Below are 24,571 nucleotides of genomic sequence, written 5' to 3'. Positions count from 1 at the left end.
TATGTATGACAAATAATAGTAATTAAATACATTAGTCAGTAATTCACTTAATTTTTAATAATAAAATATACGTCCTTGTAATTTTGGAGATTGAATGATAACACTTACGTCATCAATGGGCTAGCAATGGCGGCTTGTTACAGGATTGACCATACCTGGGTCTTCTTATACCATGTATATATATATAGGTGCAAAATATGAGACACTCTACTGAGAAAGGTGTCTTTGTAGCTTGTCCTGTTGTTTATACATAAAGATATAAAAATTGATGTCTTAAACGATAAAATATCACATCGGACAACTAATTATGTCTCACCTAAGTTTTCTCTTCACAATTCGATAGCTTGAAAAAAGAAACACACATTAACAGATACTAATAATTATCCGGAGACATTTTATTTATTATCCAGACAGGTCAGGTTTTTTACAGAAGCGACTGCCTGTCTCACCTTCTAACCCGCGAAGGGAAAACCAGCCCAATACAGGTTAGGCCACACGCCTCCGAAAATGCATTTCTCGGGAATGTGGGTATCCTCACGATGTTTTCCTTCACCGCTGAACACATGATAATCATTTATGATTCAAACATGAATTCAAAAACGAATTTGACAATCATTGGTTTAGGCTTGTGCTGGATTCGAACCCGCAACCTTAAAGTGAGAGGCAAGCGTTCCACCAACTGGGCTACCACATCTCGTTATCGAATATAATTATGGTTTTTTCCCGCGTTTTTCGAATTACCGTGTTTTCATTTCCGGGAAAATACGGGTAAAGATTTTTTCCCGGGAATTCGTATTCGGATAATCTTTTTTTTTTATATTGAATTCTACACACGACAGATACCAACCTGGAGTGCTGCCTCCTCATGGTGAGGTGTGAGGGGAACTGTATCGCCATCTGTCGCCGCAGCTCAGCTATCTTCTTCGCTAGCTCGGTCACGTCCTGTCCTTCCTATTTTTCAATAAAAAAAAACATTTGATTAGAGTAATATAGAAAACGCTAAACCTAAACTCGACGAATACATGAAAAAATAAAAAATGTGTTTATTAAAAAAATGATTTTATTATTTTACATTTATTTTTAATTCAATATTCATTCATTTTTGATTTTAATAAGTTTCATTTAATAAATATGATTTTAATTTTATTATTTATTTATTACAAATAAGTACAGTACTTAATACATTTTTTACAATTGACGGTGCAACAAAAACCAAATTTGGTTTGTCCGTACACCGACATTCACCATTGTCGCTTCCAATTTGCAACATAATATCATGCTCGAACAAATAGGTACAACAAATAAAGAACATGTAGGTAGGAATTTATACACTTGCAAGCGAAGTACACAAAAACTAGTTCGCTAGTTAAATTAAATAAATTAGTTAGTTAAATTCATTTAGTTTTGTTTTAATATTTTTTAACTTTATTTCATTATTATTTTAAAATGTTATGATTGTAATAACTTTTAATTTTAAAGTGACATAATTGTATCTTACAATATGGGTACCTCATCATCATCATCATCAGCCCATTAACGTCCCCACTGCTGGGGCACGGGCCTTCCTTATGGATGGATAGGGAGATCGGGCTTTAAAACAATCACGCGGGCCCAGTGCGGATTGATGGTTATTAACGACTGCTAATGCAGCCGGGACCAACGGCTTAACGTGCCTTCCGAAGCACGGAGGAGCTCGAGATGAAAACTTTTTTTTTGTGGTCACCCATCCTATGACCGGCCTTTGCGAAAGTTGCTTTACTTCAACAATCGCAGACCGAGCGCGTTAACCGCTGCGCCACCGAGCTCCTCCTGCGCCACCGAGCTCCTCAGAGAGTTGCGTATTATCCCTAATTCTATGCCGATACTTAAACAAGGATAATAACTAATATAGGTTTCTGGTTTACAGGTAGAGTATGTTGCCATCAGGCACATATTGCTATCAGGCTTATTACTTATCTTTTCTTTATCTCTGTCATATAGAGTTTTAGGTGGGGTACGGTAAACCGTTCACAGTTCGTTAGTCAGTTCCGAAATTAGTGAAGAGTGACAAAAGAGATTAGTGGTGGCGTGGTGGTGAGTGAGCGAGAGTGTGTGGTGAGTGAGTGTGTAGGTGAGTGTGTGAGTGTTCGGAATTGAGCGAGTGTGATTAGTGTGAGTAAGTGACTTAGTGACAAATTTGCGTTTGTGACGAACTGCGTTTGTGACGAACTGTGTATGTGACGAACTATATACGTGACGAACTATATTTGTGACGAACTGCGTTTGTGACGAACTACGTGTGTGACGTAGATCGTATAATCTATAAAACTAAACTAACCTGTTGTTTAGTGAACATGTCCAGCTCGGCATCTAGAATCTCCTTCTGCGCCTCCTCCCGTGTTTTTGGTTTTTTAGCCTGTTGACAAGTACACACATACATTATAATATTTAGTTGCGCTATTTACAAAGCATAGTCCGGTAGTGAACGCTATAACGGGCAAATCTATGATAAATCTAATTTAAAAATAAAGTTTATTTAAGTGATAACATAGAAGTTATTGCCTTCAATCAATTTTAGTTGTAATATTATTATAATATTTTTTGTATTTTGTTATAATTATTTATAATATTAATTTAATTAACTCTATTTTTGGAAGTTATTTATAAATATTTAGTTATGAAAAATAAGAAAATGTAACCTAGCAGGCACGTCGCGACTGCGCTAATCATTAAAATATAAATATTATTATTTTGGCAGATTATTAAAAGCTTTTATCGATAAAAGGGAAGCTCAATGAATTTTAATAATAATTGATTACTTCTAATCAAATACTCTTTCTAAATTATCTAATCTAATTAACTATAAATACTTAATTAAGTACAAACCAACCATTACATATTATTATTTACAATGGACATAGTATGTTTCGATAGTACAACTAAGAAGCATCAATAATAAATATCAATAAAGTCTAGTAGTAACGTGGATGAAGCAAAAGGGTATTACAGGATCGAAGCAAATGAAATTCCATAGTCTCTGCTTACCCCGGTGGGAAATAGACGTGAGTTTATTTTGGGTATTCGACATATCGGAACATAGTATGCAATGAAAATGTTGGTGCTAATTTCTGTAGACACCATCTAATTTTATTTTAAGTTATACCTTTCATTTTCTTATCCGCCGAAAAGGAAAGGGACGGATGATTGACGGCTTTTCATTTTAATATGAATAACATAACATAAACTGCCTATATACGCCGCACTGCTGGGCACAGGCCTCCTCTCAATCAACCGGAGAGGGTATGGAGCATACTCCACCACGCTGCTCCACTGCGGGTTGGTGGAGGTGTTTTTACGGCTAATAGCCGGGACCAACGGCTTAACGTGCCCTCCGAAGCACGGAATCAACTTACTTTTTCGGACAATCAGGTGATTCAAGCCTGAAAAGTCCTTACCAAACAAAGGACAGTCTCACAAAGTGATTTCGACAATGTCCCCATCGGGAATCGAACCCGGACCTCCAGATCGTGAGCCTACCATGTATGCAACCCGTTTGACGTGTGCTGGCAACTTTTTCTGTCGGGTTTTCGGCCAATGTACAGTTTTTAGAGGGTTGTTTTAGATTTGTCCCTAAAATTGACGTGTGTTCCATAAATTCTATGGCTGTCGTCGACCCGTCCCTTTCCTTTTTGGCGGGTACGAAAATGACAGGTATAATTTAAAATAAAATTAGATGGTGAGTACTGGAATTGTACTAAACAGGTTGTGAGAAGATGCAGTAGTTCTAGGCGGATGAGACGTTCGTTACGTAAAAATTGACGATTCAAAGTGTAACTATGTTACCAACTGAATAAAGATATTTTTGAATTTGAATTAGCACCAATGAATACATAATACAATGAATACATGGAAGAATGAAGTGACACTATACAGAGTTAGACACTAAACTATAAATACCACAAATACAATACATGTCCTCATGAATACCATACAGTGAGATGTTATGACAAACTTGTATTGAATACGTGCTTTGCGTGTGCGCATTAATGGAATGGAAATTGATTTCAAAATGTTTTACGTCATAAATATCCCTTATGTACTTAATTATGAAATTTAAACGTGTCAGGGCGGAAGGCAAAAGTAGCATAGAGAATGCTGCACCGACAAGAGCGTGGCTCTTAAATTAGTGATGATGAAATGAATCAGACTATAATTAGGTAAACTTGTTGAAGAACAATTTAACATTTTTGAATCTGCGTCATTTCGCAACGTGTTATGGCTGAGGAGAAATGACAAGAAACTGCAACAGCAACACATCTTTTAAATCAATGTAGGTATACATTGCAAGTTATTTAATAAAGAAACCAAGAAAGTAATATTATTTTTTAAGTTTTGACAGGAATCAAAAAATAATAAGAAATTGTAAAAACCCATGCACAATTGCAAACGCAATTCATTCACTCAGATAAATGGAAAACCAAACGCGCCTACCATGCAGTGTTTTCATATAATTTGTAGTTCATTCCATTCCACTCTATAATCTAATGAGTAATGTATCATCGGTCGAATTCGAAGTTCTCCAAATTTAAATTACAATAACCCGCGGTTGCATTTAAATTTCTTTTTTTTTATTAACAAAAAAGTTTTTATTTCTTATTTATTTTTAAATAAGAGTTTGAAACTATTTATGTTAGGGTCTATTCAAAAGTTAGGCGTCCGTTATTAAATTAAAAATAGTGCTAAAAACACACCTATCTCTAATTTTATTTAAAGTTATCCAGAGAGGTAGGGAGGGAGAGGCTTCCTTTACACAAATTATTAATTAAAAAAATTGTAATTTCTTGTTGTGACGGTTAGTGAAAAGTTTAGCCTATTTCTCGATCCCAAATCGCTTATAGAAGCTGTAACATAGCAAATTATATTCTTTTGACGTTTCTTATTATAGATTAGCCTAATTTCAATCTAGTCAAATCAGTTACTTTTTACTAAACGTCAAAACACGAATTTACTATGGAGTTTGTATGAAAAAGCACATTGTGACGTCATAGACAAACGTGAAAAAATGTCGTACTTATTATTACATTTTTCTTTATTCAAAATTTATAAATAAGTTAAATAGAAAAAAGAAAACGTATTCTGTCACCTTTAGATCTGTCTTTATTTAGCAAACCGGAATTTCATAATTTATCTCTGACCTAGGAAACTACCCATTTGCCGAATATGGCATTAACTACTTGACCGAACAAATAGTATTAAATTAACATTAAAAAAATAATGTTCAATATTTTGGTATTTTTATTTAGCCGCATTTGATATTTGCACTCCGAATTCGACCGTAACATGACATGACCGCGCATATACCGCGCACATGCGCACACGCAAGCGCATACCTGCGCGAGCTGCAGCCGCGACAGCGAGCGCGCCACGCACTCGTCCTGCATCATTGCACATGTTAACACTTAGCGGCACAGACCAGGGGTCTTTGATGTTTTTCAGGGAATCTTATCTGGAGGTGTCCCACTGCTGGGCAAAGGCCTTTCATTTCCTCCAGGACACTCTCTCCAGTGCTCCTACCCTTTCAGGAAAGCATCCAAGTCGTCGCGTCATCTCCGCCGCGGTCTGTCACGCCTGCGTCTGTCTCTACTCGGAGACCATTCTGTGGTGATCTCAGCCCACAGGTCGTTAGGCATCCGACAGATGTGACACTCAAAGGCACTAAATAATCTACCATAATCTGCACCACGTCTGGACCAGCTAATTAACAATGATGATCTTCTTCTTCTATCGTGTGGGTTGTGAGGTGAATTACCAACCTCATCAAACCTGGTGTTAAGGTTACTATTGAGCCGCCAAAGGCCCCTGACGTGACTCATATAACGACTACGTACCTACTTACATCAGTAAGTAGTAACCGGGACCAACGGCTTAACGTGCCGTCCGACCACGGATCATCTTACTGTCGGACAATCGGGTGACCAGCCTGTAATGTTCTACCCGAACTTGGATCACAAAGTGATTTTTGTGTAATGTACCCACCGTGAATCGAACCCGGGGCCCTCCGGATCGTAAAACCAACGCTCAATTGGACCACAGAGGCCGTTACAACTCATCTCCTGGTTATGCCAGAAGACTTTGATGAACCGTGGCGGCAAAAAGGCGCAAAAGTTGCGTAAAAAGAGCATTATAACCTAACCTTTAGGCAGATAAGACCTGGGAGTTAAAATGGCCACATCGAAGCAATTCATTAAGAAAGCAATATTGGTATAGGTCCCGGCAAACTTCTTGAGCATCGACCTTGACTGCGCACAACCGAATTTTAGATCTCTTTGGTGGTGCGGTACGGGGCGCGGGGGCGGGTGAGTCCCGCATCGACCGGCTATTGGTAGATCAGTCGATACTTCACCCGCGCACCCTGTCTTCGTCCCTTTGACTCCCGAATACACTTGCGTGCAGTGAAACTGTCACGTTTTTGTTATTGCTCTTTTGTTAGTGTTTTTTTTTGTTATTGCTCATTTGTTTAAGTTTAAGAATTAGTTACTAGCACGAGGTCTATGTCTACAGATCCAAAACCTAGCACTAGCTCTGGTATTGCTGGTTTCAACCTCACGGAAGGAATATTATACTTACCTGACGATTAGTTTTTTTCATTAAATATAATAATATAATATAAGTTTTAATAAACTATAGTTTAGTTTTATTTACATAGTTAAATAATATAATAATTGTTTTTTTAATGAAGTTAAGAAAATAATCAAAAGTTCATTTTTTTTTTTGCACGGAAGTGTACGTGCGCGAACTTTCCCCCACTACGACACTCGATGCTCAAGAAGTTTGCCGGGAGTTATATTTGACATTTGTTTACATTGCGCACTAGCTTTTATATATACTACTATATATACATACATACATACATAAACTCACGCCCGTAATCCCTAATGGGTTGGGCAGAGCCACAAGTAATCAAAGACAACTTGCAGCCACTGTTGATACGATGTCGTAAGCTGGATATGATGAACCTTATGGTGATAAGGGATCAGCCTATCGCCCATAACATTAGTCCATCATGTTAGAGGACACAATCCCTCTGTCGGTTTTTACGACATGCCCGGGAAGACAAGCAGCTGAACGTGTTCTATGTTTTTTATTTGCTCCCAGAACAGCATAGAAGCACTACACATACATATACATATTCTATATATACTACTGTTATATGCGCAAATGTCAAATTACCACATTGCTTTCTTAGATGAATTGCTTCGATGTGGCCTTTTAAACCCCCCAGAGTACAAGAATGAACAATTTGAAAAAAGAAAAGCTGGCAGTGTCCTTACTATTAACCTCTCATCTGCTGAGATGAGAGGCACAATAGTTTTTACATTGTGTCTGGCCCTGATCAGTGTTTCGTGCATTCGAAGGACTCTTTAACCAGCATCATAGCGTCATAGTCTAGGCTATGGCATTATGCTGAGGTGGAACCGTTTCGGCATACATTCATAATTCTATTATTTTATGTTAATATATTAAAACAATAAGTATGTCGAATAAATATTTTTTCTTTCTTTTTTCTTCTTTCTTTGTTTAAGAGTTTACAACGGGAACTATCACACTTTGGGAACAGTACAAATCACTGGGAACAAGCTGGGTAGTTTTTTTTCTTCGGCGAGTGCCTCTGTACATACCTGCATCTGCCGCAGCGTTTTGTTGTACGCGACCAGCTCCTTCCGCAACTTCTCTATTCCTTCTTGCGCCGAGTTGATTGCCTCCATAAGCGCTGCCTTCTGTGGCCCTGTCACGTTGCCTGCAAGACAATATGGAGGTTAGACGTTGTATGGATCATCAATTTAAGAGCCACGCTCTTGTCGGTGTAGCATTTTCCATTCCAGTCTATCAAAGGCCAATTCCTTGACCTCCCTATAAGACACGACAAAATACAAATACAATTAAATACATTAGTCAGTGATTCGCTTAATTTTGCAATAATAACATTTACGTCCTTGGAATGTTGGAGATACTAATTTAATGGTAACACAGCCCCAAAATTGTGGGATATAGTAATAAAACGGGAATTATTTTAAATGTCTTTACTCCTTATATTTAACCAAATCATTGCACCATCGACTCCCCTTTCTTACTTTTTAAAACTGCCTTACCATTCATTAATGACAAGTCAAAATAATAGGCTACTTTCCAACTAGTCAAATCAGTTACTTTTTACTAAACGTCAAAACACGAAATTACTACGGAATTTATATCAAAAAGCACACAGTGATATCGTGTGCTTTTTACCGCGGTAAAATGTCTAACATTTTTCTTGATTCAAATTCATAATAAATAAGTTAAATAGAAAAAAGTGGCTGTAGCATTCGGAACCCTAAATAGAAAATGTTTTTGGGTGAATCTCAAAATTTCAAGTTTGGTGGCGAAATTTCATATTATTTTTTCGTGAAAAATTGGGTTCCGACATGAAAAAGATCCAAAAGGATCCTCGGTTCCGACATGAAAAAGGAATTTTTCAATTCCCAATTTTCCCAATTTCCCCAATTTTTCACGAAAAAATTATGACAATCGCCACCAAACTTGACACATTTTGATATTCACCCTTTTCGATAGTTTTAGATCTGTCTTTATTTAAATCCTAATTTATCTTCAAACCTAGTACACGACCCAATTATCAATATGTAATGTTACTCACCAGCTTCCAACCTCTGTATGAGCAGCAGCTGCTGCTGCAGCTGCGTCTCGAGCAGCGCCTGCGCACGTTTGTGCATCTCCATCACTTGTTTGCTCTTCTCAGCTGGTAGTGACACTTCCTTCTTGACGGGCTCGCTCGCACCGTTCGCTTGCTCCTTGGCCTGTAAAATTGTCAAATTCAAATTCAAAAATATCTTTATTCAGTAGGTAACATAGTTACACTTTGAATCGTCAATTTTTACATAACGAACGTCTCGTCCGCCTAAAACTACTGCAGCTTCTCACAACCTGTATAGTCGGGGAAAAGAAGCTGCAAGAAAAACCTCGGCACAGGGCCCTAGACGTTCTTTTAAAAAAATAAAATAAACATAAAATATTGGTATACAATTGAGTAATTTAGCTGCCTAATATCAGTTCTCAGACAGTTAATCCCATGTATTCATATCTTCTAAATAATCACTAACTTTATAATAACCTTTTTTGTAAAGTTTTTGTTTAACATACATACATAAACTCACGCCCGTAATCCCAAATGGGGTGGGCAGAGCCACAAGTAATCAAAGACAACTTGCTGCCACTGTTTATACGAAGTCCTAAGATGGATATGATGAACCTTTTGTTTAACTACTGTCCTAAAACAGTTCAAAGGCAAATTCTGAATGTCAATGGGAATCTTATTGTAAAAACGTATACATTGTCAAGTTTCAAGGTCATCATCTCCCTAGCATTATCTCGTTTTCACAGGGTCCGCTTACCTAACCTAAAGATTTGACAGGTCCGGTTTTTTACAGAAGCGACTGCCTGTCTGACCTTCCAACCCGCGAAGGGAAAACCAGCCCAATACAGGTTAGGTTACGTACCTCGGATTCAAACCTGCGACCGCACAGTGAGACGCGAAACGTTCTACTGACAAGTTTAAAGGTAATATTTTTGAAATAAAAATAATGTAATTATGCAATGACCCTAGTCATTACGAAGTTTAAGTTTTAATGATAACGTAATGTGCTTTATAAAATCATGTTTTAAAACCAGTAAATTAACAAATTAGTTGTATAATTTGGAAAGTGTTGAATGTTACAAAGTAATCCTCTATCGGGAACCACAACAGCAGCCATCGCAAGATGAACTAAGTACCCACGCCGTACCGAGCTTTCTTTTAGACCCACGTGATAGGTGGTGAGCCGTATCACCGTTTATAATAGTCAAGCCTATGTTAGTGAAAGCTGCACTTAAGATAAATTAATAACTCATTGGTGCAAAGTATAGGGGTTCCTTAGGTGCAGCTCAAAATTTAATGAGTTTTTTTTTTTGGTTCAGCAAAAACAATATTTTGAAACTCGAAGAGATATTCTGAAAATAATAGGCTAGAAGAATGACTGTACAGTCATGAGCAATATCATGTACCCACTTTAGAACCCTGTCGCACTATCATATTTGACATTTAATAAGACTTAATGAAAAAAGTTAATGTGACATGGTTTCAAAGTGTATACATACACTTTGAAACCATGTCACATTAACTTTTTTCACATATTAGTACTCGTGACCGTACATAAGTGTAAAGTTACTTTGTCGATAATTAAAACACATAATGGTGCTAATTCCTGTAAACACCATCTAATTTTATTTTAAGTTATATCTGTCATTTTCTTATCCGCCGAAAAGGAAAGGGACGGGCAATCGACAAGCGTAAAATTTATGGAACACACGTCAATTTTAAGCACAAATCTAAAACAACCGTCTAAAAATTTTACATTGGCCCATAACCCGACAGAATTAAGCTGACCGCACACGTCAAACGGTTTGCATACCAGCGAGATACCTTTTTGATTTGATAACCTTTTTGCTCATTCTTCCTAAAATTAAGATCTATCAATCATCCGTCCCTTTCCTTTTCGGCGGATAAGAAAATGACAGGTATAAATTAAAGTAAAATTAGGAGGTGTCTGCAGGAATCGGGGCCATTAACGGGTTCTTACCGCGTTGAAAATAGGGATATGAGACTCCCGATATTTCGACACTGTTGCATGTTGTTGTTTTAAACGCGGTAAGAACCCGTTATTATGTGTTTTAATTATGATAACAACCGCGTACCTTGTCGATGTTGAGTTGTTGTTGCTTGTTGTCGTGCGTGGCCCTGATGTTGTCCCTGTTGATGAGCACCTTGTTGTGCGACATCGGGTGCTGGTTGCTGGGCCGCTCGCCGCCCGCCGGCTGGCCCGCCGGGGACATGTTCTCCTGCTTGTTCTGCGGGGAACACCAAACATTCAAATATGGGCTTACCATTCATACATATTTTATCACATATCATACACTGACCAGCCGGCGACTGACTAGTTGGCCACCTAGTTCCGCTCACATGCAACAGATGGCGCCACATTCAATAATGCAGTCTTGAAGCAGTCGTGAAACGCGGTATCGAAGTTTACACAGCAAGACGCATATATACAACTTCCAACACAACACTGTTGGATCGTCGATCCCTAGTCACACTATCAACTTGTGGCTAGCGGGGTACTATGCTCTGTTCGGTACCCCGAAAACATCCTTTGGCGGCAGCGCACCCTCGTCTATAATAATTAGGTAATATTAGTATAAAAAGGCTTTTTGGCGGGAAACGGGAACGGGACAGTTGCTTTCTTCATTGAGTAATCTAAATAATTAATACGAAGTGGTGTTTTGTGGTTAATGATCGCATTAAGTTAGTCGGAAGACATTCGCGAGTGTTATTATATTGGGGTATTCAATAAACAAAGTGTATCTGCCTTGAATATTAAAAGTGGACTGTATTGGGAAAATTGCGATATACTAAATTTGGGTAAAAAATTGATACGAAAGTGCAACTTATAAAAATACGACAATCGACGAGAAAATGCCTTTAAAAGAGAAAGACTCACCTAGATGACCTGCTGTGACATACGCAGGCTCGAGAACCAACAGCCAGGGAGGCTCCTGCAGTACCTTCAGCTCGCCGACTTACCTCAGATTACCGAGTTACCTATAACTGTGGCAAAACACTCGAGCGATGGATTGTCTTCCCAATCTAAAGGCACTGTTGCACTAGGAATATTTTCGGCAATTACGACAATGATTCGAAAGATTCAAAAATTATTCGAGGGTCACACGTCTGACCTCTATAACGACACGAAAGCAAGAGAGTGAGAGAGACGTTCCAAAACTAAATTTTCAAAAAGTTATTTTTTTTTAAAGTTATGTTTGTGATGTTGCCAGGCGAAATATAGTACAATTCTGAACATTCCGCCCACCAAAATACATTGTATTTTAACCGAAGTTAAATTATAACACGATATATAAGCAAAATTAAAACTATAAACGACACGAACGAAAAAATATTTGTTTACGACATTACAAGTTAACAAAGAGTACTGTTTTATTTCAAATCCTCCATTGGCAGAGGGCAAAGTTTAACGATAGGTCGTTTGAATTCGCCACCTTCTGTACGCACCGTGACAACTCTACAGACACCATCAGTCCCGGGATGAAGTTTCGAGACGCGACCGATTTTCCATTTCATTGGACTGCATTGCTCGTTAACAATGAGTACAAGAGTACCGATCGAAATTTCCCTTCGACTATTATACCACTTGTGACGCTGTTGCAAAGTGTGTAAATATTCAAGGTGCCATTTGCGCCAAAAATCTTGATGGATTTGTTGCAACAATTTCCATCTCTGCAATGAACCTAACTTTACATCAAGGAAGTTGTTTTCGGGTAAAATAGTAAGGGGTTCCATAGTTAGAAAATGACCGGGGGTCAATACCGAGAAGTCGTTAGGGTCTGAGCTAACGGGCGAAAGAGGACGAGAGTTTAACATGGATTCAATCTGCGTGAGGACTGTGTAAAATTCCTCGTAAGTTAGGCGTTGCGAGCCAACGACACGCGACAAATGCGTTTTTACAGACTTGACCCCAGCTTCGGCCAAGCCTGAAAAGTGTGGACTACCAGGGGGGTTGAACACGAACTCGATTCGTTCGGCTCCGGAAGCCCCTTTCATAAGGTCACTAAGTATATTGTAGGCTCCGATGAAATTTCTACCTTGGTCGGAAATGAGTTTCGAGCAGCGACCACGCCGTGCGATGAAACGCCTCAAGGCGGCTAGATAGGCCTCGGAGGTCAACTCCGACACGAGCTCAAAATGAAGAGCCTTGGTGGCTGTACATACGAAGACACAAATATATGCCTTAAACGTGCGCACACCTCGACCCCGACCCAAACACACATCAAAAGGCCCCGCATAATCTACAGCAGCAGACGAGAATGGTTTTATCTGGTTGATACGAAAGGCTGGCAAATTACCCATAAGAGGAGGTGGTGCCACTTTCGGATGGGCGCGAAAACATTTTATACAACGCGACACAACAGAGTGTATTGCTCTTTTCGAAGACAAGATCCAAAATTCTTGGGCCAACAAGTTTTGGAGAGTTTGCAGTCCAGGGTGCATAAAGCGCTGATGATAATCATCAACTATTAATTTCGTGAGCCTATGATCACGAGGCAATAATAGCTGATGTTTAACGTCATAAGTCAGCCTTCCTTTAGATAGGCGACCGCCCACCCTCAAAAGCCCATGTTCATCCAAAAACGGAGATAACTTTCTCATGGGTTTAGGTAAGGGACGAGAAGAACTATCTTTCGACAACAGACGAATTTCTGTAGCAAAGGCACACTCTTGGACATGCTTCACGAGGAAGCGAAATGAATTATTTATTTCCTCAGGCGACAATTGTGATTTTAAATCCTTCGAAGAAGAGTTTTTCAAATTATTTTTGAACCGAAAACAATAAGCTAGGATGTTTAAAATCCGCTTAAAAGATGAATATCGATTGAGAATTTCATCTACGAACGATATGTTAGAAGCTGTAAAGAGGCTATAAATCTTCTGTTCTTCAGATGCAAGGTGGTCAAACTGTATCTCAGACCGTGGCCAAAACTCTTGAGGTTGAGAAAGCCAATTAGGCCCCGCCCACCATGTTACGTTCTGGATGAGGTCAGCAGGATGTAAACCGCGAGAACCGCAATCCGCTGGATTTTCAGAACCAGCCACGTGGTACCAGTTTTGAGGGGACACTTTCTCCTGAATATCCGAGACTCTATTGGCCACGAAGGTTTTCCACTTCGATGGACAAGAGCGGATCCATGTCAGAGCGACACTTGAATCTGACCAACAGTAGATGTCGTCAAAATTATAAAAACCATCTAAAGCCTTTTTGAACGAAGCGATTAAGTTCGATAATAAAACAGCAGCTAGCAGCTCCAAACGAGGAACGGAACACCTACGAAGAGGGGCCACTTTCGACTTCGCACAGCAAAGTCGCACAACGATAGTGTTGTCATTTTGAACGACACGACAATAAATGACGGCACAGTAACCCTTTTCTGAGGCGTCACAGAAACCGTGAAGCTGCAACGACGTAAAAGATTCGACCATTCGACGAGGAATGGAAAGCGAGCTCAAGGATGATAGCTGCGACTTAAACCTACGCCATTCCTGCGCGATAGTAACAGGAACTTCGCTATCCCAATCGGTTCCAGACAACCACAACAGTTGTATTAGATATTTCGCAAAAAATACGACCGGCGATAATAAACCCAAAGGGTCGAAAATCTTTGCGATATCCGAGAGGATAGATCGCTTAGTACAGCGTGAATCATCCATTGAAGTACGAAAAGTAAATTTGTCCTCTTGTGGGAGCCAAGAGAGACCCAGAATTTTTAGCGATAAATCACTTATATCTTCGAAACTCCGGAGGCGGTCGGAATATAAGTCAGAGTCCGGACAAGAATTCAAGAATTCAGGGCTATTGGAGGCCCATTTCCGCAAATGGAGACAAGACGACGACAAGATGTCCAGCAACTCCTTGCGCATTAGTAGAGCACTCTCAATAGAGTCTGCACCTGACACAATGTCATCTACGTAAGTATCTCTCGCCAAGACAGCAGCACCTTGAGGAGCACGAGATGAGAATTCCTCGGCTACCTTAGCGATGCACCAAAGCGCCTGGTACGGAGCGCAGGATACCCCATAAGTTACGGTAAGGAGGCGAAAATCCTTCACAGGATCCTCTGGAGACGCTCGCCAAAGAATGCGCTGATAGTCGCAGTCTCGCAACTCGACCAAGAATTGGCGATACATCTGCTTGATGTCCCCGGTGAAGACTACAGCATGCCAACGAAACCTAACCAGAAGATCGAAAATGTTCTTCTGTAACTTAGGGCCAGGGAGCAACGAATCGTTCAAGGACACGCCAGCGGCATCCTTAGCACTTGCGTCAAAGACCGTACGCAAGGGTGTGGTAACCGAGTCAGGGCGTAGAACTCCGTGATGAGGGATATAATAGAAGTGGCCTTCAGACGACAGAGGCGGCTCAACTTCTTCCATATGACCACATTTGAGGTAATCGTCCATGAAGTTAATATAAGCAGTACGAAAGAGAGGGGTTATTTTAAACTTCCTCTCTAAATTCAGAAGTCGCTTAAGTGCGACCTCACGAGAATTTAAAAACCTTGGCTTCTCCTGAGGGTCGACAAAGGTCAACGGGACAATCATCCTACCTTCAGGGTTACGACAATAAGAAGCCTCCATATAGGTTTCACACGACAATTCAGCTTTCGAAAAAACGACAGGCTTAGGAGGATCTAAATTCTCCAACTCCCAGAACTTCTTTAAACTGTTGTCCAAAGACAAACTCGACACTAAAAGACAGTCCTTAGTCACAACACAGGAACCTTTACGAGAACGAGAACGACAAGTGTCAACATCAATTGCACATTCACCCATTACTATCCAGCCGAAAACAGTGCGGATAGCAACAGGCTGACCTGACTCGCCCTTGACAAGACCAGGTTGAAGTGCCGAAGCGAGAATATTGGCGTTGACCAACATGTCAATAGGCCCAGGCTGGTGGAAGAATGGATCAGCAAGATCTAATCCCCTAATATGTTTCCAAGAGGAAATATCAATTTGTCCCGACGGCATGTCAGTACAAATTTGCGACAAAACGAGAGCATTAAACGAAAAGTTACATGAGGAGCCACCATTAGATGGTACTATCTCACATTCGACAGTGCCAAGAGTATCGGCCGATACCGTACCAATACCATTCACAGAATGGGCATTGTCCTTTATGTCAAGTCCAAGCTTCCGAGCACAAGTCAAAGTAATAAAATTGCAGGCACTAGCACTGTCCAAAAGTATGCGAATAGGTGTCAATTTATTAAATTTATTTTTAATTAAGACCATAGCAGTCGAAAATAAAATTTGGGAATGACCTCCAGGAACAGTCAACGCTGTGGGAATATTCGACGAAGTCCCTTCGATACATTGTTGAGAAATGTCATCATCAGCAGACGTGTGGAAATGAAGTAGCGCGTGATGCCTATACTTACATTTGTCACAGTGAACTGATGACTTACAATGTTTGACTGTATGAGAGGGATGAAGACATACAATACAAAGTCGTTTATCCTTCACACAAGCAAATCTCTCACGAGGAGTCAATTTTAAAAATTTGGGACATTTGTCTATATTATGGCCAACCTTTAAACACAACGTACAGCTGATCACAGGTGGTACAATAAGCGATGACTTTGTTTTAGACACTGGCTTTGTAGTAACAATATTCAATTTACCAGAATTTTCCAAAGCTTGACTTCGCTTTTCTATAAATTTACACAAGTCAGCATATTCCGGAATATCAACATCAGACTCTAATTGTAACTCGAAAGCCTCTCTAGTAGCTACATCAAGCTTGGACCATAACAAATGGAACAGCATAAAATTCCTATCTGGTAACTGGTATTTATCTAAAATTTCAATATTTTCTTTAAAAGTACGAAAAACTCTATTTAATTCTGTACTACTTTTAGACTTCACAGATTCACAGTGTAATAATTTTTCATAAAATATTGACGCTAACACTCTTTTACGTTCATAATGATTTTTCAAAACATTGTATGCATTTAAATAATTCTCATCTGAAATTGGATAATTCTTTATTAAATCCAATGCACATCCTCGAACATAGGTCAATAAATAATGTAGCTTTTCCACTGCTGGAATTTCCCTATTATGAATAAGTGAGTCATAAAGTTGTTTAAAAGAAATCCAATTTTCAATCCTTCCATCAAAAGGCGTTATGTTTATTTTAGGCAACTTTACACTTAAGCACTGATTATCCGAAACTGAAACTGAAGGTTTTATATCAGCTTGCGATTTCTTCAACATACGATATTTTATTGACCTCACTTTTGTTTCAAACTGAGCCGAAAAATTTAACTCGCCTGGTCTATGTTCTTTCGAAACTGACGCCAATACTTCTATCTGCGCTCTGTGAAACTCATCCGTAATTTCTTTCACGTCCTGTAAAGTATATCCTACCAAGTCCGTGTTTTCCATACTTTCGATACGGGCAAATGCATAATCCCGAGCAATGCGGTTCCTGTCTCCAGTAACCGACATACTATCATCGTTACTCATTGTTAATTTAAGTTATTTTAACAAAAACAACACGAAAAACAATCGAAACCAACAAAAACAATGAATAACAATGTGATATGTATGAGGTTATTTTTAGACTCGATTGACAAGTAGTCAACTTGACGTACGGATGACAGTGACAGCAGACTGACAAGGTGCGTTCAGAAGCAAGTTCAAAAATTTAAAATTATAATATTTGAAACAAAACGGTCTTCAATCTTTTGAAGGTTAACACAGAATAAAATATGTGTCGTTTTAAAGTTACCTTCAAGTTTTTTATAATTAATTTTCAACTACAAAAATTTGATTATGGAATCCTTAGATCGCCTTACAAATGAAATATCGTGCTCAAAGGACCAAAAAATGAATATTAAAAGTGGACTGTATTGGGAAAATTGCGATATACTAAATTTGGGTAAAAAATTGATACGAAAGTGCAACTTATAAAAATACGACAATCGACGAGAAAATGCCTTTAAAAGAGAAAGACTCACCTAGATGACCTGCTGTGACATACGCAGGCTCGAGAACCAACAGCCAGGGAGGCTCCTGCAGTACCTTCAGCTCGCCGACTTACCTCAGATTACCGAGTTACCTATAACTGTGGCAAAACACTCGAGCGATGGATTGTCTTCCCAATCTAAAGGCACTGTTGCACTAGGAATATTTTCGGCAATTACGACAATGATTCGAAAGATTCAAAAATTATTCGAGGGTCACACGTCTGACCTCTATAACGACACGAAAGCAAGAGAGTGAGAGAGACGTTCCAAAACTAAATTTTCAAAAAGTTATTTTTTTTTAAAGTTATGTTTGTGATGTTGCCAGGCGAAATATAGTACAATTCTGAACATGCCTATTTTCGCTTCGTGTCAGGAAGCCGCTTCATAACTCAAAAGTTTATGCGGACTTTTGAGTTAATTCGTTTGGGGTTCGGAGTAGGAGTCTACTCCGAGGGTGGGGGCTTAGGTTTCATCATCATCACCTTTCATCATTTCTTTAATCATCAAGAAAAAAAATACGTCAGACATGGCTGTATGGGCATAGTTCCCTTTGCCTTACCCTTCGGGGAAAACCAAAACAACAAAAAAAAATTAGTATAAAAAAAGAATGAGGTTAAAACTGCCCATTTCTCCCATCAGGTGTCGCTACTGTTAAACCCTGGTGTCAGGGTTATTATTGAGCCGCCAAAGGCCCCTGGCATGACTCATGTAACGACTATATTCTCACATCAGAAATGTAACCGGGACCAACGGATTAAAGTGCCTTTCGAAGCACGGATCATCTTACTATCGGACAATCAAGTCATCCTGTAATGTCCTAACCAAACTAGGGATCACAAAGTGATTTTTGTGATATTTCCCCATCCCGGGGCCTCCGGATCGTGAGACCAACGCTCGAACCACTGGACCACGGAGGCCGTTGAGAAAAAAAAAATAAAAACAAGAGAAAGAGTTGAGAGTTTAGGTGTTGTAAAAAGCTTGAAACGGCCTAATGTGGTGAAAAAACGTGAGGACACAGTGAGTGCGGTTTGTCGTAGTGAGTTTGGTGCGAGTTCAGATGGTTCCGAACATTCCGATATCAAAAACATAAACAAGCGGCAAAGAAAGAGGGTAGACAGATATGTCTGCCCGTAGAAAATTATGGATCTACCTACTCCACTCCAATCTCATCAGTCATCCCGTGATCATGGCACTTGCAACAGTGTCGAAATATCGGGAGTCTCATATCCCCATTTAAACGCGGTAAGAACCCGTTATTATGTGTTTTAATTATAAAGAGTTGAGAGTTGTGTTGGAGGAGTTTTTTATAGTAAATAATTGAATTGAACCACTGGACCACAGAGGCCGTCACGACTCACCTCGTGGTTATGCCAGAAGACCTTGATGAACCTGTTGTTCAGCACCGCCTCCGTGCTCTTGTACGCCACGTTGGCCTCCGTCGGCGTCGAGAACGTTATCAGAGCGCCCTCCGGATCACCCTCGTAGCACACCTGCAACGTACCGTGGGTTAGAAGAAAATTCATTTTACACCACTGCCTACCCCCTGTGGGAAAACAGGCGTGATGCTATGGGATGCGCAGAACATATCACTAATGAAAAGAAAGATATACAAGGTTTTAGTGACATAAGATACATAACATAAACAGCCTATATACGTCCCACTGCTGGGCACAGGCCTCCCCTCAATCAACCGGAGGGGGTATGGAGCATACTCCACCACGCTGCTCCAATGCGGGTAGGTGGAGGTGTTTTAGTGACATCGTAACGTAAACTTTGAGGCATGTTTCAGACCATGATTCTGAGCTGACATCAAGTGGAATTTTCCATCGTAAAGTATAATTTATTATTTATTTATTTGTTGTAAACGGGTTAGAAGAAAATTCACTTTACACCACTGCCTACCCCATGTGGGAATACAGGCATAATGCTATGGGATGCGCAGATAGTATCGCTGTTATGAAAAGAGAGATATATAACATAATATAAGCCCTCGACTATATCCCAATTGGGGTAGTCAGAGGTACATCCATCACAAGATGAACTAAGTACCTACATCTCACCGGGCTTTCTGTTAGACCAACTGAGTTGGTGAGCCGTATCGCCGTCTATAATGGTCGAGCCAACTTTGTTTCAGAAAACTGCACTTAAGATAAATTAATAACTCGTCATGTGGGTTGTGAGGTGAATTACCAACCTCATCAACCCTGGTGTTAAGTTTACTATTGAGCCGCCAAAGGCCCCTGACGTGACTCATATAACGACTACGTACTTACATCAGTAAGTAGTAACCGGGACCAACGGCTTAACGTGCCTTCCGAAGCACGGACCATCTTACTTTTTGGAGAATCAGGTGATCAGCCTGTAATGTCCTAACCAAACTAGGGATCACAAAATGATTTTTGTGATATGTCCTCACCGGGATTTGAACCCGGGACCTCCGGATCGTAAGCTCAACGCTCGAACCACTGGACCACGGAGGCCGTTAAGAAATAATTACAAAAGACTCTCAACCCTTTCACGGACACAGATCATGGGTCATTGATGGTTCATAATAGGTAATATGACACCTTAGGATCGGAACGTCATTAGACGTTCTATCCTTGAAAGTGTTAATACTTCCGACGTTCCCATTCCAAGGTGTCATACTATCTATTATGAACCATCAATGACCCATATTACTATCTATTATGAACCATCAATGACCCATAGTACTATCTATTATGAACCATCAATAACCCATAGTACTATCTATTATGAACCATCAATGACCCATAATACTATCTATTATGAACCATCAATGACCCATAGTATTATCTATTATGAACCATCACTGACCCATAGTACTATCTATTATGAACCATCAATGACCCATGGTCTCTGCCCGTGAGTGTTAACTAGGTACATGGGAAATGTATGTATGTTGTAGTTCACGTTACCTGTATGTTCACGATCTTGCCGAACTTGCTAAAGTGGTTGTTGAGGTGTGTGATATCGTTGAGGCCGCGCGGGACCTTCTTGACCTCCAGCGAGCAGTTGCCGGCCGCGGGCGGCGGCGGGGGGCGCGCGGGGCCTGCGGGGACAGTGCCGTTAGCTGATTAAACATGTACAGTCATGAGCAATATAATGTACCCACTTTAGGACTCTGTCGCACTAACATATTTGACATTTAGTGAGACTTACAGTTCAATTTGTCATAAAGGTTAATGTGACATGGTACCAAAGTGTATACATATTAATGCTCGTGACCGTACAGACATTATTATTATTTGCATTTGAGAGGTCTCGTACTGATTATTGTGACCAAATCCCTACATACAGGGATAAAAACGCCACATCGGACCAATTCATCCAAAAAGCAATGTTGCTATTTGACATTAAATGTTTGTATTGCACACTTACATACATACATACATAACATCACGCCCGTAATTTCTAATGGGGTGGGCAGAGCCACAAGTAATCAAAGACAACTTGCAGCCACTGTTGATACGATGTCGTAAGCTGGATAGGATGAACCTACACACGTCACACACACACACACACACTTACTTTTACAAGTGCTTTTTTTTAATGAATTGCTTCGATATGGCGTTTTACCCCCAGGTCCCAAGGTGACATCATCGTGTGGGTTGAGAGGTGGATTACCAACCTCATCAAACTTGGAGTCAGGCTTATTATCGAACCGCCAAAGGCCCCTGACATGACTCATGTAACGACTACTTACTTACATCAGTAAGTAGCAACCGGGACCAACGGTTTAACGGGCCTTCTTGCTTTTAGACAATCAGGTGATCAGCCTGTAATCTCCAGACCGAATTAGGGATTAAGTGATTTTTGTGATTTGTCCCTACAGAGATTCGAACCCGGGCCCTCCGGATCGTGAGCACAACGCTTAGCTGGATCACGAAGGCCGTTAAGGTGACATAATTGTATGGGACATACCTAATAGTCTACCATTTATGGTCAGTCACATCTCTAGCGCGAGCAAACCAACGCGTCTCAATGTTTGGATCTTGTAATTTAATATAATATCCTAAGTAATACAAATACAGTTCATTCAATTATTTGTGTGGGGTTTTATTATAATGCCGCCTTGGTTTTATACGACTTTAAGGTATTTAGAGGAATGATTCATAACCCTCAGACACTGGAATCGTTACAAGGCGGAGACCGCAAATGTTTCGGGTGCAGCCCTCGATAACGAACATGGGGGACTGTGCTCCTGTCACTAGGGCCTTGCGCTACATTAATGATATAGCGGAACGTAACTACGAGGTTGACTTATTTACTTGTTCGGTGGTGAAATTCACAGAACGGTCTCTAAATTATTTCAGTGGGTACTAGATGTTATGTTGTGTGTGTGTTCATACTTTGTTTTATAATAAATTTAATCGCATTTATGTATCGATATCGCATTGGGTATACCTGTAAAGATATTGTTTAAGAATTATGGAAATAAATAAATAAATAATTACCAGCGTTCCCTACAATAATATTGGCGAGTCCATGAGTACATACCGAGTCTGTTGTAGTCGAAGTTCTTCTTCGGGGGCGCGGGGTGTCTCGGCGGCATGGGCATCATAGCTGGGCCGGTGGGGCCCATCGGAGGAGGCACGTCGTGACGGATCCTGTTGGCAAATGTCCTACGCATTGTTTATTTATTATCCTTAAACAAATTTTGACATAGCGTGGCATTCCGGGAAATATTCCCACTTTAAACACGTTCCCGCGTAAGTAAAAAGGCACAAAAATCATGTAAAAAGAACTTCATTACCTTTAGGCAGATAAGACTATACATCGTTTCGAGTTTTACGCGGTTAATGGCCCCGATTCTTTCCTACCTTTCTACCTACTACACTCCAATTTCATCAGTCGTCCTGCCATCATGGCACTTTTTTTTTTATAATCTTTATTTGGGTAAAAGGCTTTCGTCGCTGAGCGACTATGTCAGCCCTGTAGTTGTGACAAAAATTTTATTCTCTAATTTTTATAAGCTTATCTATAAGATAATATAATTTAATACAAAATTTCGACTCTGGTTGCGATAATAACATATTTACACCACCAACTTCACTTAAGTCGACACCGGCTTCCAATTCTATTTAATATGCAACAGTGTTGCAATGTCGGGGGTCTCATATCCCTGAACGCGGTAAGAACCCGGTATTACGTGTTTTCCTGCAGACGCCTCCTAATTTTAAGTTATACCCGTCATTTTCTTATCCGCCGAAAAGGGAAGGGACGGACGGACGGACATCGTCAACAAGTTAATTTTACAATGAATAAAATAGGCATCTCGCTGGTATGCATTCCGTTTGACGTGCTGTCTACTTAACCCCGTCGGGTTATTGGCCGATGTAAAATTTTTAGACGGTTGTTTTAGATTTCTGCTTAAAATTGACGTGTATTCCATAAATTTTATGCATGTCGATTATCCGTCCCTTTCTTTTTCAACGGAAAAGAAAATGACAGGTATAACTTAAAGTAAAATTAGATGGCGTCTGCAGGAATTAGCACCATTATCGTAATTAAAACATATAATATCGGGTTCTTACCGCGTTCAGTGATTTGAGACCCCCTATATAGCAACACTGTTGCAAGCGCCATCATGACAGGACGACTGATGAAATTGGAGTGGAATAGGTAGAAAAGAAAGAGGGTAGACAGATATCCAACCCTGATATTTTTATTCTATTAAAGTATTTTGGTATTACATTATAATGTATGTACACCATTAACACATGTTTATGGAACACGATGTTCGTGCGTCACCCAACAGGGTCCACATAATATCAGCGTCGTGGTTCACGCCGCGACTTGTGCTGAGTGAGGCCCTTTTATCTCAGGACGTCCACCACCACCTTATGATCATTTCGACTAACATCCTTCTTGCTTTTTTGTAATTGTTTTAGTGGAAATTTGATATGATATTGTTGTCTTTTTTTTTTGTGTGTGGCGTCCTTTTATAATAAACTATTTCTATTCTATTCTATATCAAAGGCCTTAGAAAAAAAATATGGATATATATCCTGGAAACCACGTGACATCAATTATCTATTATCCAAACATGAATTTAAACTCATACATACGGCTTTATTACAAAACGAAGATTAAAGATAAACCAGGTTTAAAATGATAACCCGCGTCACGAAAGATGACGGAATTTAATGAAACTAACAAGGGACTATGTAAAATTTCCTATCCGCCGAAAAGGACAGGAACGGATGATTGACACCTGTTAATTTTAAAATCAATGAACAACCCGGTCGAATAAAATAGGCATCTCGCTGATACAACAACAACATTGATATTTAAAATTGACGCCTTGGTTGTTGACTTCAATGTCAATTTTTTTTTTGTGATGTAGTTATTCTATTCTTCTAAAAGATGTGAGATCTAAAATGCCAAGTTCAATAGGCAATCGTGAAATTTATTTTGTTATAAATAAATAATAATATTTAATTAATTATAATTTCTTCTTCACCTTCGCCATATCGGTTTACTCTTCGTTTTGTAACAAAGCGGAATTTGTCTAACAACGACAACGGATCATGCGAAGCCATACTGTAGTACACCTTATCGCAAAGCATGAATGGCTGGTCAGAGATATATATATGCGTCTCTTTCGCACTAACGTTATACAGCTTAGTGCGAAAGTGACAAAAGATCACTAAGAAGATAGCGTCACGAACAGGCGTCTACTTGGTCGGGGTACTACTTGGCCGAGACCATGCATGATTACCTCGGCATGTCATTGAGTTCGTTCACAGCCACCAAACACACAGTGCGTTGGGCCGCGGGCTGTACTTGTAGTTGAGCCAGCTTGCCGTTCCACACACGCTGACTACCCCAGAACGGTAAGGGGTGATGGTGAATTATATTCAATACAATAACATAACAT

At 39.8% G+C, this 24,571-nt stretch overlaps 1 protein-coding gene across 8 annotated transcripts in view; it reads right to left on the bottom strand.

Annotated features, from left to right (window-relative positions):
* LOC126379128 (zinc finger protein swm) overlaps positions 1-24,571 on the bottom strand; it is a 56,013-nt gene that overhangs the window by 9,364 nt on the left and 22,078 nt on the right. For 4 of the 8 annotated variants that reach the window (XM_050027763.1, XM_050027757.1, XM_050027759.1 and 1 more), the window contains exons 12-20: positions 22,189-22,313; positions 20,607-20,740; positions 19,029-19,160; positions 10,765-10,917; positions 8,672-8,831; positions 7,659-7,777; positions 5,370-5,414; positions 2,318-2,395; positions 848-951 (exon numbers count right to left, since the gene is read on the bottom strand). In XM_050027763.1, the coding sequence (XP_049883720.1) occupies positions 848-951; positions 2,318-2,395; positions 5,370-5,414; positions 7,659-7,777; positions 8,672-8,831; positions 10,765-10,917; positions 19,029-19,160; positions 20,607-20,740; positions 22,189-22,313 (1,050 nt within the window). The remainder of the gene's footprint in view (positions 1-847; positions 952-2,317; positions 2,396-5,369; positions 5,415-7,658; positions 7,778-8,671; positions 8,832-10,764; positions 10,918-19,028; positions 19,161-20,606; positions 20,741-22,188; positions 22,314-24,571) is intronic. The other 4 variants (XM_050027760.1, XM_050027761.1, XM_050027762.1 and 1 more) reach the window with 3 other exon arrangements.

The sequence above is a fragment of the Pectinophora gossypiella genome, chromosome 28 (genome assembly GCF_024362695.1).
Source record: "Pectinophora gossypiella chromosome 28, ilPecGoss1.1, whole genome shotgun sequence".
Classification (NCBI taxonomy): domain Eukaryota; kingdom Metazoa; phylum Arthropoda; class Insecta; order Lepidoptera; family Gelechiidae; genus Pectinophora; species Pectinophora gossypiella.
Note: the sequence above shows the minus strand (reverse complement) of the source record. Positions and strands in the feature narration are given on the sequence as shown.